At 46.6% G+C, this 12,845-nt stretch overlaps 1 protein-coding gene across 1 annotated transcript in view; it reads right to left on the bottom strand.

The window, feature by feature from the left end:
- LOC136580531 (cytochrome P450 2G1-like) overlaps positions 1–12,845 on the bottom strand; it is a 46,570-nt gene that overhangs the window by 20,484 nt on the left and 13,241 nt on the right. The window contains exon 4 of the mRNA XM_066581152.1: positions 10,475–10,635. Within this exon, the coding sequence (XP_066437249.1) occupies positions 10,475–10,635 (161 nt within the window). The remainder of the gene's footprint in view (positions 1–10,474; positions 10,636–12,845) is intronic.

The raw sequence follows: 12,845 nt of genomic DNA on the forward strand, positions 1-12,845 counted from the left end.
CCCAATGCAAAATTTGAAAAGGTTCACCTCCTTCCCCAACTATCACATGGTATTTATAGCATTAGCGATCTATATTCTGATAGTGTGGATTTTAGGGCCCCTGAAACACTAGGGCCAAAGTGTGACTAAAACCACTGCAACTTCTGTAGTTACACATGTGATTAATTCTCACTTCGAGGGTGCTAAATCAGTTTCTGAGAAATCCATCCTTCCTGTGGATGGCCATCGAATAAGGATTCTAGAGGTGAACAACTGGTTGCATTGATGGTGCCGTTAGCAAAGATTTGGATTTCTAGACCATGGAGTGAATTACCTATATGATGAATTCTTTGCTAGAGACAGATGGCACCTTACAAAGACAGGTAAGCATATATTTGGCTGGTGCTTTGCTACACTCATTAGGAAAGCTTTAAACTAGAACAAAATGGGAAGGGAAATGAAGGGCTGGTTAAAAATATATAGCTAATTAATACTTTTTTTTTAACAATTTGTTCTTCATTGGCTAATTAATATTTTTGACAACCGTGCTATTAGAAGTGGAAAGAAAGGACAAAGACAAAAAGTCAGACAGAAATTAGAGGAGCAAGAGACACTGATCACAAACTAAGATGTTTTTACACAAATGCACAGAACATGGGAAGCAAACAATGAGAATTAGAGCTTCTAATACAGGAAGTGAAATATGATCCCATAGGCATCACAAAAACTTACTGGGATGATATACATGATTGGAATACAGGGCTTCAAGGATACAACCTTCTAATGAGAAACAGACTTTATAAAGAGTAGATATTGTGTTGTATGTTAGGAAACCTATATCTCCAGAGATTCAAGTTTCAGAGCATGGTAGTTCTGTAGAAACTGCTTAGGTAATAATGCATGGAGAAGGAGATCTCCCTTCATGAACATCCTGCATCTGCAGGACGTAAAAACATGATAGACCAGTCACTAAGGGGTTAATAGCTGTCTACAAATATCTTAAGGGCTGTCACAGTGCAGAGAGATTAGCTTTATTCTCATTTGCACAAGAAAAGATTAGAAATGGGGGGCGTGGCCTAGGACATGAAGGGATAGGAGACACAGGCTGAAGGCTCCCGCTGGACCCTGGCTTAACAGCTTAAACACAGGCATACACGGACACCAAACACCTACCATGGGGCGTCTGAAGAAGGCAGGAGACAAGGGGTCGCCTGCAGGAGAAGAAACAGGGCCCCTGGACGCTTTCCTGGACCATATTCCACAGCGGCCGGCAGCACAGGAGAAATCCAAGATGGCGCCGCCGCACCGAAAAGAGGGCGGGGCTACACCACCGAGCGGCGCCGGAGCTGCAGGCACCACTGCTCAGCAGACCAGGCCACCTCAGACCGCAGGCAGCCACCTGGCAGACCCCAAAGACCACAGGTACCCTGCCCCACAGCCTCAAAGGCAGCCTAAACAGGCAAGAGAGCTGCCGATGCAAGCCCTGCCCACCACTACCGGCACCATGCTAAAGCACAAGCTCCCTACCAGGAGCACAAGAGGTGCCTCCCCAGACCCCCCAGGGCGGAAAACAGCCCACAGCCCGGCTGACACAGGGCCAGGGATGGCAACCAGACTGCAGGGGGCTCTACTGCAAGCAGAAAACGCAGGTGCAGAGAGGGGAGACAAGTGTCTGAACACAAAAGGGGGAGAGGGGTCAGAGAATGCTCCCCAAAACCTGCAGGATCCAGAAAAAGAGGCCCATCCCCTCCCCCCTACACAGGCGAGCTGTGGAAGGGAGACCTCACAGGAAAGTGCACCCCCCTACAGAGATAGCTCACGAGGCAGTCCAAGCAGCACCCTAAGCCAAGACGCAACAAAATCCGCAAAGGGGCACACCTCACAATCGTACGCACACCATGCCTCCGCGTCTGGCTCAGACGAAGAGGAAGATGACGACACATGGGATTGGAAAGCTCACCCAAAAAGCATCCCTACCAGAAGTGAAATAGACGCCTTGCTGACTAAAGCGACGAGCTCACAAATGCAAGCCATAGAAGCATTGCAAACTGAAATAAAGCATATTGGCCACAGAGTCGCCGACAATGAAGAAGCTCAGACTGAGCTACAGACGCAGCTCATCGAACATCATAACATCCTGCTAGACCACGAGCATACTCACTCACCTGGACGATATAGAAAATCGAAACAGAAGGAATAACATTCGCATCCACGGCTTAAGCGACGAAGTGGAACCGGCACCCTTAGAACAGTGAGCAATCAAAAGTTTAGGCGACAAACTCAACAGACAAGAAGACAATCCAATCGAGCTGGACAGGATCCACAGAGCCCTTGGCCCCAAGAGCGCAGACCCAGCCAGGCCACGAGATGTCATCTGTAGGATCCACTTTTATAGAGAGAAAGAGGAACTCCTCCGGAAAATTAGAGAAACAGGCCCAATCACATACAAAGGCAGCTCACTCTTGGTTCTGCAAGACCTATCAAGATGAACACTTCAATTAAGGAGGGCCCTACGACCAGTATTAAGCGCACTTAAAGAAAAAAACATCCCATACCGCTGGGGATATCCCTTCCAGCTGCAAGCGGGAAGAGAAGGAAACACAGCTATCTTCAGGGGCCTTGGGGACCTACCGAGGTTCCTAGCCAAGTTTGAAATCCCTATGACCGCACTTCCAGACTGGCCAAAGGTCGGAGCCCCAGACCCGCTACCTCCCAAAGAAGCCTGGCACCTGGTCGGCCCCTCAGGAAAACATTAGAGGATGGGAGATACCCAATAACTTGAGGGCTCCCCCCTACACGCCAATCACATAGCCGTCATTGACGGAATTATTTTCGCCACTGTCCGTGGATGCCAAGTTGAAACAAAACCCAAGAAGGGTTCAGATATTGAAGTCGGGGTTTGGGGAGCGCTGTAAGCCAAACTCTGGAGCAGGCTCCCCCAACCTAGGCCAGCAGTACAAGTTGCTGCACTGAAAATTATTATATCCGTAGCCTTACTTGCTACGTGAAATTACACAGGAGGCGGGGCCTTCTTGGCCTAAGACCTCGCCTCAACATGTCACATGTGTTTTGCTTAACGTTTCTCTTTGCACTGCATCCAGCACCTACTCACTATCTACGCTAGAACCAACAACAGAGGAATAAGTCTCCAGGCTCCTTTCCGCTGCCCGCCCCACCACCTGCGCTAGCGACCCTCTCCCGTCTCACCTCCTCTGCTCTCTTTCCCCAGCTCTCATTACTCACCTTACCACAATCTGCAACCTCTCCCTAACCTCTGGCACTTTTCCCTCCTCATTCAAACACTCCATTATATCCCCTCTGCTTAAAAAACCAACCCTTGACCCGACTAATGCTGCCAACTACCGACCCGTCTCAAACCTCCCCTTTATCTCCAAATTACTGGAACGCCTGGTCTACTCCCGCCTTACTCGCTTTCTCTCTGACAACTCGCTCCTCGACCCCCTCCAGTCTGGTTTCCGCTCTCTACACTCGACCGAAACTGCCCTTACAAAAGTAACAAATGACCTGATGACTGCAAAGTCGAGAGGTGATTACTCCCTACTAATCCTCCTTGACCTTTCTGCTGCATTTGACACTGTCGACCATAATCTCCTTCTCACTATGCTCCGCTCTATTGGTCTAAAGGATACTGCTCTCTCCTGGTTCTCTTCCTACCTCTCTGACCGCTCTTTCAGTGTTTCCTTTGCTGGTTCTATCTCTGCTCCACTTCCTCTCGCTGTCGGGGTACCCCAAGGCTCGGTCCTTGGTCCCCTTCTTTTCTCTATCTATACTGCCCCAATTGGACAAACCATCCACAGATTTGGCCTCCAATACCATCTCTACGCTGACGACACCCAACTATACACCTCCTCTCGTGAGATCTCTGGACCATTCCTCCAAAATATCACCGACTGTCTGTCCGCTGTCTCTAACACTATGTCCTCCCTTTTTCTCAAACTAAACCTCTCTAAAACTGACCTCCTTGTCTTTCCACCTTCTAACCAACCTCCCCTCAACATCTCCATTCCAGTGTCTGGCACCATTATAACCCCCAGACAGCATGCCCGATGCCTTGGGGTCACACTGGACTCTGACCTCTCCTTTGCCCCTCATATCCAATCTCTGGCCCAAACATGCCACATGCACCTCAGAAATATTGCTAAAATACGTCCATTCCTAACCACGGACACGCTAAAGACGCTAGTGGTTGCGCTCATCCACTCCCGGCTTGACTACTGCAACTCGCTACTCATCGACCTTCCCCGCACTAGACTCGCTCCACTCCAATCCATATTAAATGCAGCAGCTAGACTCATTTTTCTATCCAGTCGTTATTCAGACGCCTCTGCATTATGCCAGTCGCTGCATTGGCTGCCCATCCACTGCAGAACTAAATTTAAACTGCTATACCTCACTCACAAAGCTCTGCATGGCGCTGCGCCACCATACATCGCCTCCCTATTGTCAGTATACCACCCAGCGCGATCACTCCGATCAGATAACACCCTCAGACTAAACACCCCTGTAATACGAACCTCTCATGCTCGCCTACAGGACTTCACTAGAGCAGCACCCATCCTCTGGAATGCTCTACCCCAAGGCATCCGGACAATTCCCGATGCACGAAATTTCAGACGTGCCTTAAAAACGCACCTCTTCAGGGAAGCATACCAAATCTCCTGACCTAGTCCCTCGCCCCTCCCTATGGTGCTCCACCCTGTTTGCCTCCTGATAAATGATCTGTACATGAAATTTCCTATTGCCTGTGTTCCCCACCCCCTGCACCTCCTGTACCACCCTCAACCCATTTGTGTCTAACCCAATGTATCTCACATTGTAATTGTTGCAATTGTTGTATTGTTTTGCATTTATCCATGCCTGAAAGCGCTGCGGAATAAGTTGGCGCTATACAAATAAAGATGATTATTATTATTATTATTATTCTTTTCCCCTCCCTCTTTACCCCTAATGTCTCACCTCTCACCCTCACCCCCCCCCCTCCAAGGTCGTCTTCTACCTACTACAGGGGTCTACTACCCGTGGGTCCCGGCGATGTCCCCTCTAACTCAGTAAGATGACATCATTGACAGTAAGTTCATATAACGTTAGAGGCCTGAATAACCTAGTAAAAGAAACCAAATTCTATACAGCCTCCACAAGAAGAGAGTAATGATAACTTTCTTCCAGGAAACCCACTTCACTACCGCAAACACTCCCAGTTGCCATAATCAATACTACCCATATTGGTACCATGCCCCGCACCCAGACCGCAAAGTAGGAGTGGTCTCCATAGCCTTCCATAGACTACTAAAACTTCAAGTCCTAGGAATAGAGAAGGACGATGAAGGGAGATACCTTTTCCTGAAACTAAAAATGCTAAATGATACACACTAGCTAACTTTTATTTTCCCAACCAGGGACAGGTGGCCTTCGGCTCCAGAGCTCTTCGGAGACTGTCAGAGTTCGCAGGAGACACGATGATTGTGGCAGGAGGCGACTTCAATACTCCCCTGGACCCGCTCTTGGACACCACTTCGGGGCGCTCCTCGGTTTCCCACTCAGCTGTCCGCAGACTCAGGAAGTTGTTGGTGAGTTTACACCTAGTTGACCTGTGGAGATCTGTCCATCCGGCCGGCAGGGACTACAGCTGCCATTCACGCCCCTATATTAGAGGAACTCAAACCCACCCGACAAGACTACAGAGGGTTTAATTGGAAACTTAATGATAACCTCCTTAAGGATCCCACCTGCTTAACCGACATAAAAAAGACGATAGAGGTTTTTTTAGAAGCTCACAAAACCGACTCGACCCCTGCACCAATTAAGTGGGAGGCTTTGAAGTGTACTCTGAGAGGGGTGTTCATGGCCCACGGAGCGAGACTCAAAAAAGAAAGATCCCACAAGCTCAAGCTGCTATTTTGGGAACTGGAAACCCGTGAGACGGCTAACAAAGCTCAGAAGTCAGACTCTTCTGACAGAAATCATAGACATCAGACACAAAATTCTCGCCACACTGGAACAGAACTCCCTCTACATTAGGGACAGACTTAGGGAAGGATGTTACGAGTATGGTAACAAAAGCGGGAGGTTTTCTCCAACAAAATATTAATAGAACAATCTCACTTGCGGGGGCGGAGGCTATGGCGGTGGACCTCTCTCTTGGGGAACTAAATCAGGTTATACGAGATTTGAAAGTGGGAAAGAGCCCCGGCCCTGATGGCTTCACGCCAAGATTTTATACAACATTCGGGGACCAGCTGGCAGAGGGCATGCTAGCCGCGTTTAATGCTGTATCTCGGGGTTGTCCATTCCCCCCTCAGGCGTTACAGGCCAATATCGCGGTAATTCTGAAGCCAGGGAAAGAACCCCGGTCATGCAAAAGCTATAGACCCATCTCCCTCATAAACAGCGACCTAAAAATTTTCTCGAAAATCCTGGCAAATAGACTAAATCCCCTCATACATGTAGACCAGGTCGGGTTTGTCCCTGGCTGGGAAGCCAGCGATAATACCATTAAAACTATCTCCTTAATTAATAAAGCTCGAAACACCAACACCCCATTGTGCCTTCTAGCGCTGGACGCGGAGAAGGCCTTTGACAGGGTGAAATGGACCTTCCTGGAGTCAGTACTGGGGGGGTGGGTCTTGGCCCAAGGGTCCTTTCCTGGATAATGGCCCTCTACAGCTCTCCCTCCTCTCACGATACGGAACGGCACCAGGCAGGGCTGCCCCCTCTCCCCTCTCCTATACATCCTAGCAATGGAACCCGTGGCGGAGGCCTTGAGAAGAAACCCAGAATACAGGGGGATAGCGGGATGAGGCAGAGAACACAAACTATCTATCTTCGCGGACGACTTACTTTTGTACGTGTCGAGCCCTAGCACATTGATACCTGAGATTAAAAAGTAACTCGCCAGATATGGGAGTCTCAGCAATTTTAAAATCAACTCCCAAAAATCTGAAGTTCTAAATATCTCCTTACCAACTCAGGAGGCTAACCAGATGAGCAGGTCCCTCCCATACACGTGGAGAAATGACGCAATAAAATACCTGGGCATACACATCCCTGCTGATCCACAAGACATCTTTAATCTAAACTACAAGCCGCTACTCTCATTATTCGAATCTGAGATGGATAGCTGGTCTAAACTATATTTATCGTGGTTTGGCAGGATTAATTCTCTTAAAATGAATCTGTTGCCCAGGATTTTATACATCTTTCAGACCGCGCCATACGACATCCCTAGGAGCTTCTTTTGCTTAAATTGCAGAAATTGTATTTGGGTCTGTTCGAACTCACATCTCTCTAACTTGATGTAGAGGTTATTCCTTTGGAGTCGCTGCAGGACCACCCGAAAATGCTTGCAATGTTCTTCCAAGTTATCAGAGAAAATGAGGATGTCGCCAAGATATGCCACTGCAAATTGGTCCAACAGGTCTCAAAATACGTCATTGATGAAATGCTGGAAGGTAGCGGGAGCATTGCAGAGACCAAATGGCAGATTCGAAGTGGCTATATCTTGCTATAAAAGCCATCTTCCATTCATCTCCGGGGTGGATCCGTACCAGATTATATGCTCCTCTGAGGTCTAGTTTAGTAAAGACCTTTCCAGCAGTTCTGGAATTAACGGGAAAGGATAGTGTTTCTTAACAGCAATCTTGTTTAGTTCCCAGTAGTCAATGCATGACTGAAGAGTAGAGTCCTTCTTTTTAGCGAAGAAAATGAGTGCTCCTGCCAGGGAGGAGGATGGTCAGGTGAAGCCCTTCTTTAGATTCCCATCCAAATGTACCTGTAGGGATCCTAACTCTAGTTCTGTGAGGTTGTAGATATGCCAAAGCAGAATAGAAGATACAGAAAGGGTGTAGAGAGCGCCTCAGGGGATAAGTACTGACAAAAAGAAGGGGGGGGTAACGACAATAGCAAATGCAAGATGCTGAAATATCTCCTCAGTGTCTTCTACTTCCTCACTTCAATCCTCTGTATGACAAAAGGAGAGCTGCAGAGAGACTGGAGGTCCTGGGATGCAGAGCTCCCCCAGATAGAAAATGCCACAAATGGATCAGAAAAAAAGTCCTGCGCTCAAAAGGTGAGGATGAAAGTTATGGAGGGAGTCAATGCAATGCAAAGAAATGTCATAAATGGACACTTACTTGAAAGGAGGGGGTGTGGTACACAGAAGCCCCCTCCTCTAAGTGTCTTCAGCCAATATAGATCCACATGGACATCAGGATGTAGATAAAGTATAGCTTTATTTAGGGTGGCGACGTGTTTCTGTGTTACAGCACACCTTTCTCAAGCCGACATACGTATGATATTTCTTTGCATTGCATTGACTCCCTCCCTATCCTTAATCCTCACCTCTTGAGTGCAGGACTTTTTTTGTGAAACAGAATAGAAGATACTGGGAGCTGCTCAATAGGACAGCCATATGGCCAAAGAGGTGGCAGCTGGTCAGCTTTCTTCTTGCTTCAGAAATCCTTGAACATCTGGTAATGAGCCGATAACTTCCCAAAGTCCGGTTGATCATCTTTGGGGTCTTGCACTGGTTCAGGGGTGGATGGTGCTACCTGGCAATTCTCCTTACAAAATCCTGTAGGGAAAGCAATGGTCCTAGATTCACAGTTGGTAGAGGGATTGTGGGCTGAGAACCATGGGATCCCGAGAATCACTGGAAATTTAGGGGATAAGATGAGGTGGATGCTGATCGTTTCTTGATGGTCCAGTTTCATGTGGAGCTCCAGTTCGACTGTTTTCTGTGTGACAGGTCCCAAGGACAAGGATGACCCATCTATGGTTTTCATTTCAATTGGTATGGGTTTAGGTCTGGTGGCAATGTCTTTGTCAAGAGCAAATTTTAAATCCATAAAGTTTTCTTCCATTCCTGAATCCAGCATCACTGAACACTGTGTCACCTGATCTCCTGTGAAGATCTCTATTGGAAAGAACAAAATGGTGGAGTGGGGTCTTCACACTGTTTGGAATTACGCGTGCAAAGATGTGTTTGGTGAAATTTCCTTGCTCCGTGCCAGCTAGATTGATTGTGGTTTTGATGTTGGCTAGGACGAGAGTCCATAAAAACTGGTTTGGACAGTTTAAAGCACAATGTCCCAAGTTTCCACAATAAAGGCACAGATTATCAACAAAGTGTCTTTCCTTTTCAGCGGTGGAAAGGGGTTTGTGGATGACATCGCCCTTTATCGGTTCTGGTGCAGCTTGGATCCTCAGCAGAGGACTCAATGTGGATTGACTAAAGGAATAAGGGGTGTTACTGCACAAACCCCCCAGTCTCTCTTTTTGCCATTTGGAAAGTTTTGGATCAATCCAGACACACAGTTGAATGAAGTTTTCCAGGTTATCAGGAGTCTCCACTCTAGCAAATTCATCCTTTACCCAATCTGATAATCCCCAAAGAAATTGGCTCTGTTGTGCAGCTGGATTCCACTTGGAATCAAGTGCCCAGCGATGAAATTCTGCTGTATATTCTGCAACGGAATGTCACCCCTGTCGTAGGTTATGTAATTTCCCTTCGGCCGTGGCACAGCGTTTTGGATCATCAAAGTTTTGACCCATAGCGTTGTGAAGGCATCAAGGCTGTCAAGCAGATTGCTATTAATTTCTATGTACTACAAGGCAGATGTGAGCACCTCATAAGTGAGAACGTTAATGATGAAAAACACCTTTTTCCTATCACTGGTAAACAAGGTGGACTGCACCTGGAAATATATCCGGCATTGATTTCGGAAGCCTCTGTATTAGCGATGATCTCCAGCCAATTTTGGTGGCAATGGCATGTGGACGTCTGGCCTTGAATTGCACATCTTCACGAGTTTCCTCTGTAATCCCTTAATCTTACACTGCATAGTAGCAACCCTTTCCTAGTAGGAGGCACAGAACTCTTGGAGCTCTGTGACCTGTTTCCTGAGCATGGCTACTACAGACTCCATTTTAGGAGGCGTGATTATCTTGTTGCATCTTACCTATGCTGGAATGGAGCTGCAGGTGTAGTAGCTAAGCTGGTCACTGGAGAGTAGTCAAGATAGCTGGGAATCGTTATCGGGAAGTCCTGGTATGCAGTACAAATGGATAAGACGGAAGCTTAGTCAATGGAAGCCAAATGTCAGCAGCAGGAGGTATCGACATACTGTACAAATAGAGGAGACGGAAGCCTAGTCAATGGAAGCCAAAGGTCAGCAGTAGTAGGTATCGGTGGGCTTTGATAGGAGCCGGAGGAAGAGGAGCTTGATCAAGGTGGTCAAACACAATAATCACACACTGAAGGAGTGGCAGGGCTAGGCTTATATAGGAAGTGCAATCAAGAACAGGGCGGAGTCAGAACCAGGAGGCAGAAACTAGGTAACTGAGAAATACAGAATCAAGCTAGGTTTCAGCAAGGGAACTGTTCAAGTCCTGGATAGCGTAGCAAAAAGTGAGCCCTGACAGCAGTTGTCTAGCTCATAGACAAGAGAAGCTCATGTAGAGAAGTAGTGGCACTTACTTGTCCAGACACACTGCTCATATCCTGAAACACCACAGAGAACATGGTCAGGAGCTTCTGGAAACTATCATTAGTGTATTCAAATCGGTTTCCAAACACAATGGAGCAAATTACATTTGAGACACACTGGATTCGAAAACTGGTAGGGTCAATGAATTGTTCTGTGAAAGCAACACAAAAATAATTGTTAGATAGGAAGGAAAGATTTACTTATTAAGAGTCTACCTAAATGGAGTAGAAAAAGAATAATGATAATGCACACATTTATTGTTTGCTAAGTAATCTAAAACAAATACCTAACAGAAGTTGTTTTATTACTTATGTTTACATAACAATTCAATGATTGGCTTTCGGTTATGGCATGCTTATGCAGAATGTAGGCGTTTATTATTGATACTCATAACAGAGTTGCATTATTCAGCTTTATCAGATATGATATAAAGTTTATAACGGGGTCTCAAATACTTCAAATATGTCAAAGAGCCCTGACAATAAGTAATAAATCTGCAATGATATGAGCAGCTCTCAGTTTAGACTTTTGCTACAGTTCATCTCATCTGTTTATATACTATATGTGTAGTGGTCCAGAGTTTGGGGTCCCCTCCAGCACCTTAGAATACATGTCTTGTGTTTCTGTCATAAATGTAGAATGCATTAGATTTATGTGTATTGGAGTTTGCAGACATGAAAGGGTTAATGTCTGCTCATGTCTGGTGTTATCTGGAAAATGTATATATCTATCTATTTGTCTAGGTCTTGGTTGGCATTTGTCCACATGATGTGTTGAGTTGATTAAGAGGTGTCAGTATGTAGTGAGGGAGTTGTTGGAGAAGGAGTTTAGGAGAAGAGTGTTGGAAGTTGGTGAGGAGAGACAGAGGAAGCAGAGAGATGATCTGTTGCTCATGCTTGGGCCCAGCCATTCCAAGAACCCTCCATATAGCCGCTAACCTTAAAGAGTGAAAGCCCGGACATGATGGAAACATGTGAGAGTACAGCGCAGGTATGGCATGTATCTGGAGATATGGAAAAAAACGCTGCTTAGAGAGGAAAAAGTGAGTGTATGACAGTGGAGAGAGTTTTGCTGGGAGAGAGATCTGACAGATAACTTAGACTGTGGATATACAAATGCCTTGTGAATTTTCACCACTTCAACACTCCAACTTGTTTTGTACAAAGACTGTTGTGTACAAAGACTGAGCTTAAGTAAACGGACAGGACTGAACATTCCTGGTTCTCGTTCAGAAAATACCCTGTGTGTGAACTACTTTATTGCATCTGAGAGATCCACCTCAGAGGATGGAACATTAGCATCACGAGTGACAAACAGGACTTAAGGTAACCCTTGGTAACTAAATGTTGGTCTCCCCGTGTAATAATGAGGTTGGGTTCCTAGCCATCCACAGTGAGGAGACGTAGAGCCCCGTGACAGGATTATTTATCTACCACACTGTCTCCTCGGCTGAAGGCCTGCTCCTCAGACGATGCATATGTAGGTATCTCTCTAAATGTTATATCTTATGCATAGTGTTATCAATAATGCACAATTTAAGCAATGATTGCCCCTAGGCATATTTTAGGAATTGCATAATATGCTCTAGGTCAGGGGTGTCAAACTCATTTTCACCGAGGGCCACATCAGGCTTATGGTTACCTTCAAAGGGCCGATTGTATGGCCGCCTGCAGATGGCCGGGTCGGATCCCGCTGTGAGATTTCTCGCAGCGGGACCCGACCTGAGCACCTGCAGGAACCAGCGCGGCACTCACCTTCTCCCGTGGCTCCGGCTCTGTGATGTGCCGGCTGCCCCGCACAGAAATAGAGCAGCCCACGATTTGTTTTCCATGCAAGTTTTCGCGGGGACAAATCGCAGTCGTCTGCATAGGATTCCGTTTTCTAATGCAATCCTATGGCAGCTTCCACGGGCGGAAATTCTGCGGGAAATCCCACCGTGGAATTTCCGCCCGTGTGCAGGAGGCCTAAGATAGTACAGTAGGGACTCATTCACACAAGCGTATTTGCGTACATAATATGCAGTGAATAGAAGCCATTAATGTCAATGAGTTCATTCTCATGATGTATATTTTCACACAGCATGACCTATTGTGTTACGTACTACGCACCCCAATAGGCCATTGAAGTGAATGGGCTGCGCAAAAACGTGGTGAATGCGCAGGAAACCTGTGTATTCACTGCATATTTGCGCACCATTTCAGTGGGCCCACCCAAATTCCTTTTTACATACGCAAATATACAGGCATAAGCAATTTTTGATTGCGCAAATACGCAACGTATTTGTGCGACCGAAATACAATTACACCCATGTGAATAAGCCCTAATAGTGACCTTGATAGTGGTCCCAGTAAAAATGGCCCA

The sequence above is a fragment of the Eleutherodactylus coqui genome, chromosome 10, assembly GCF_035609145.1.
Source record: "Eleutherodactylus coqui strain aEleCoq1 chromosome 10, aEleCoq1.hap1, whole genome shotgun sequence".
Classification (NCBI taxonomy): Eukaryota; Metazoa; Chordata; class Amphibia; order Anura; family Eleutherodactylidae; genus Eleutherodactylus; species Eleutherodactylus coqui.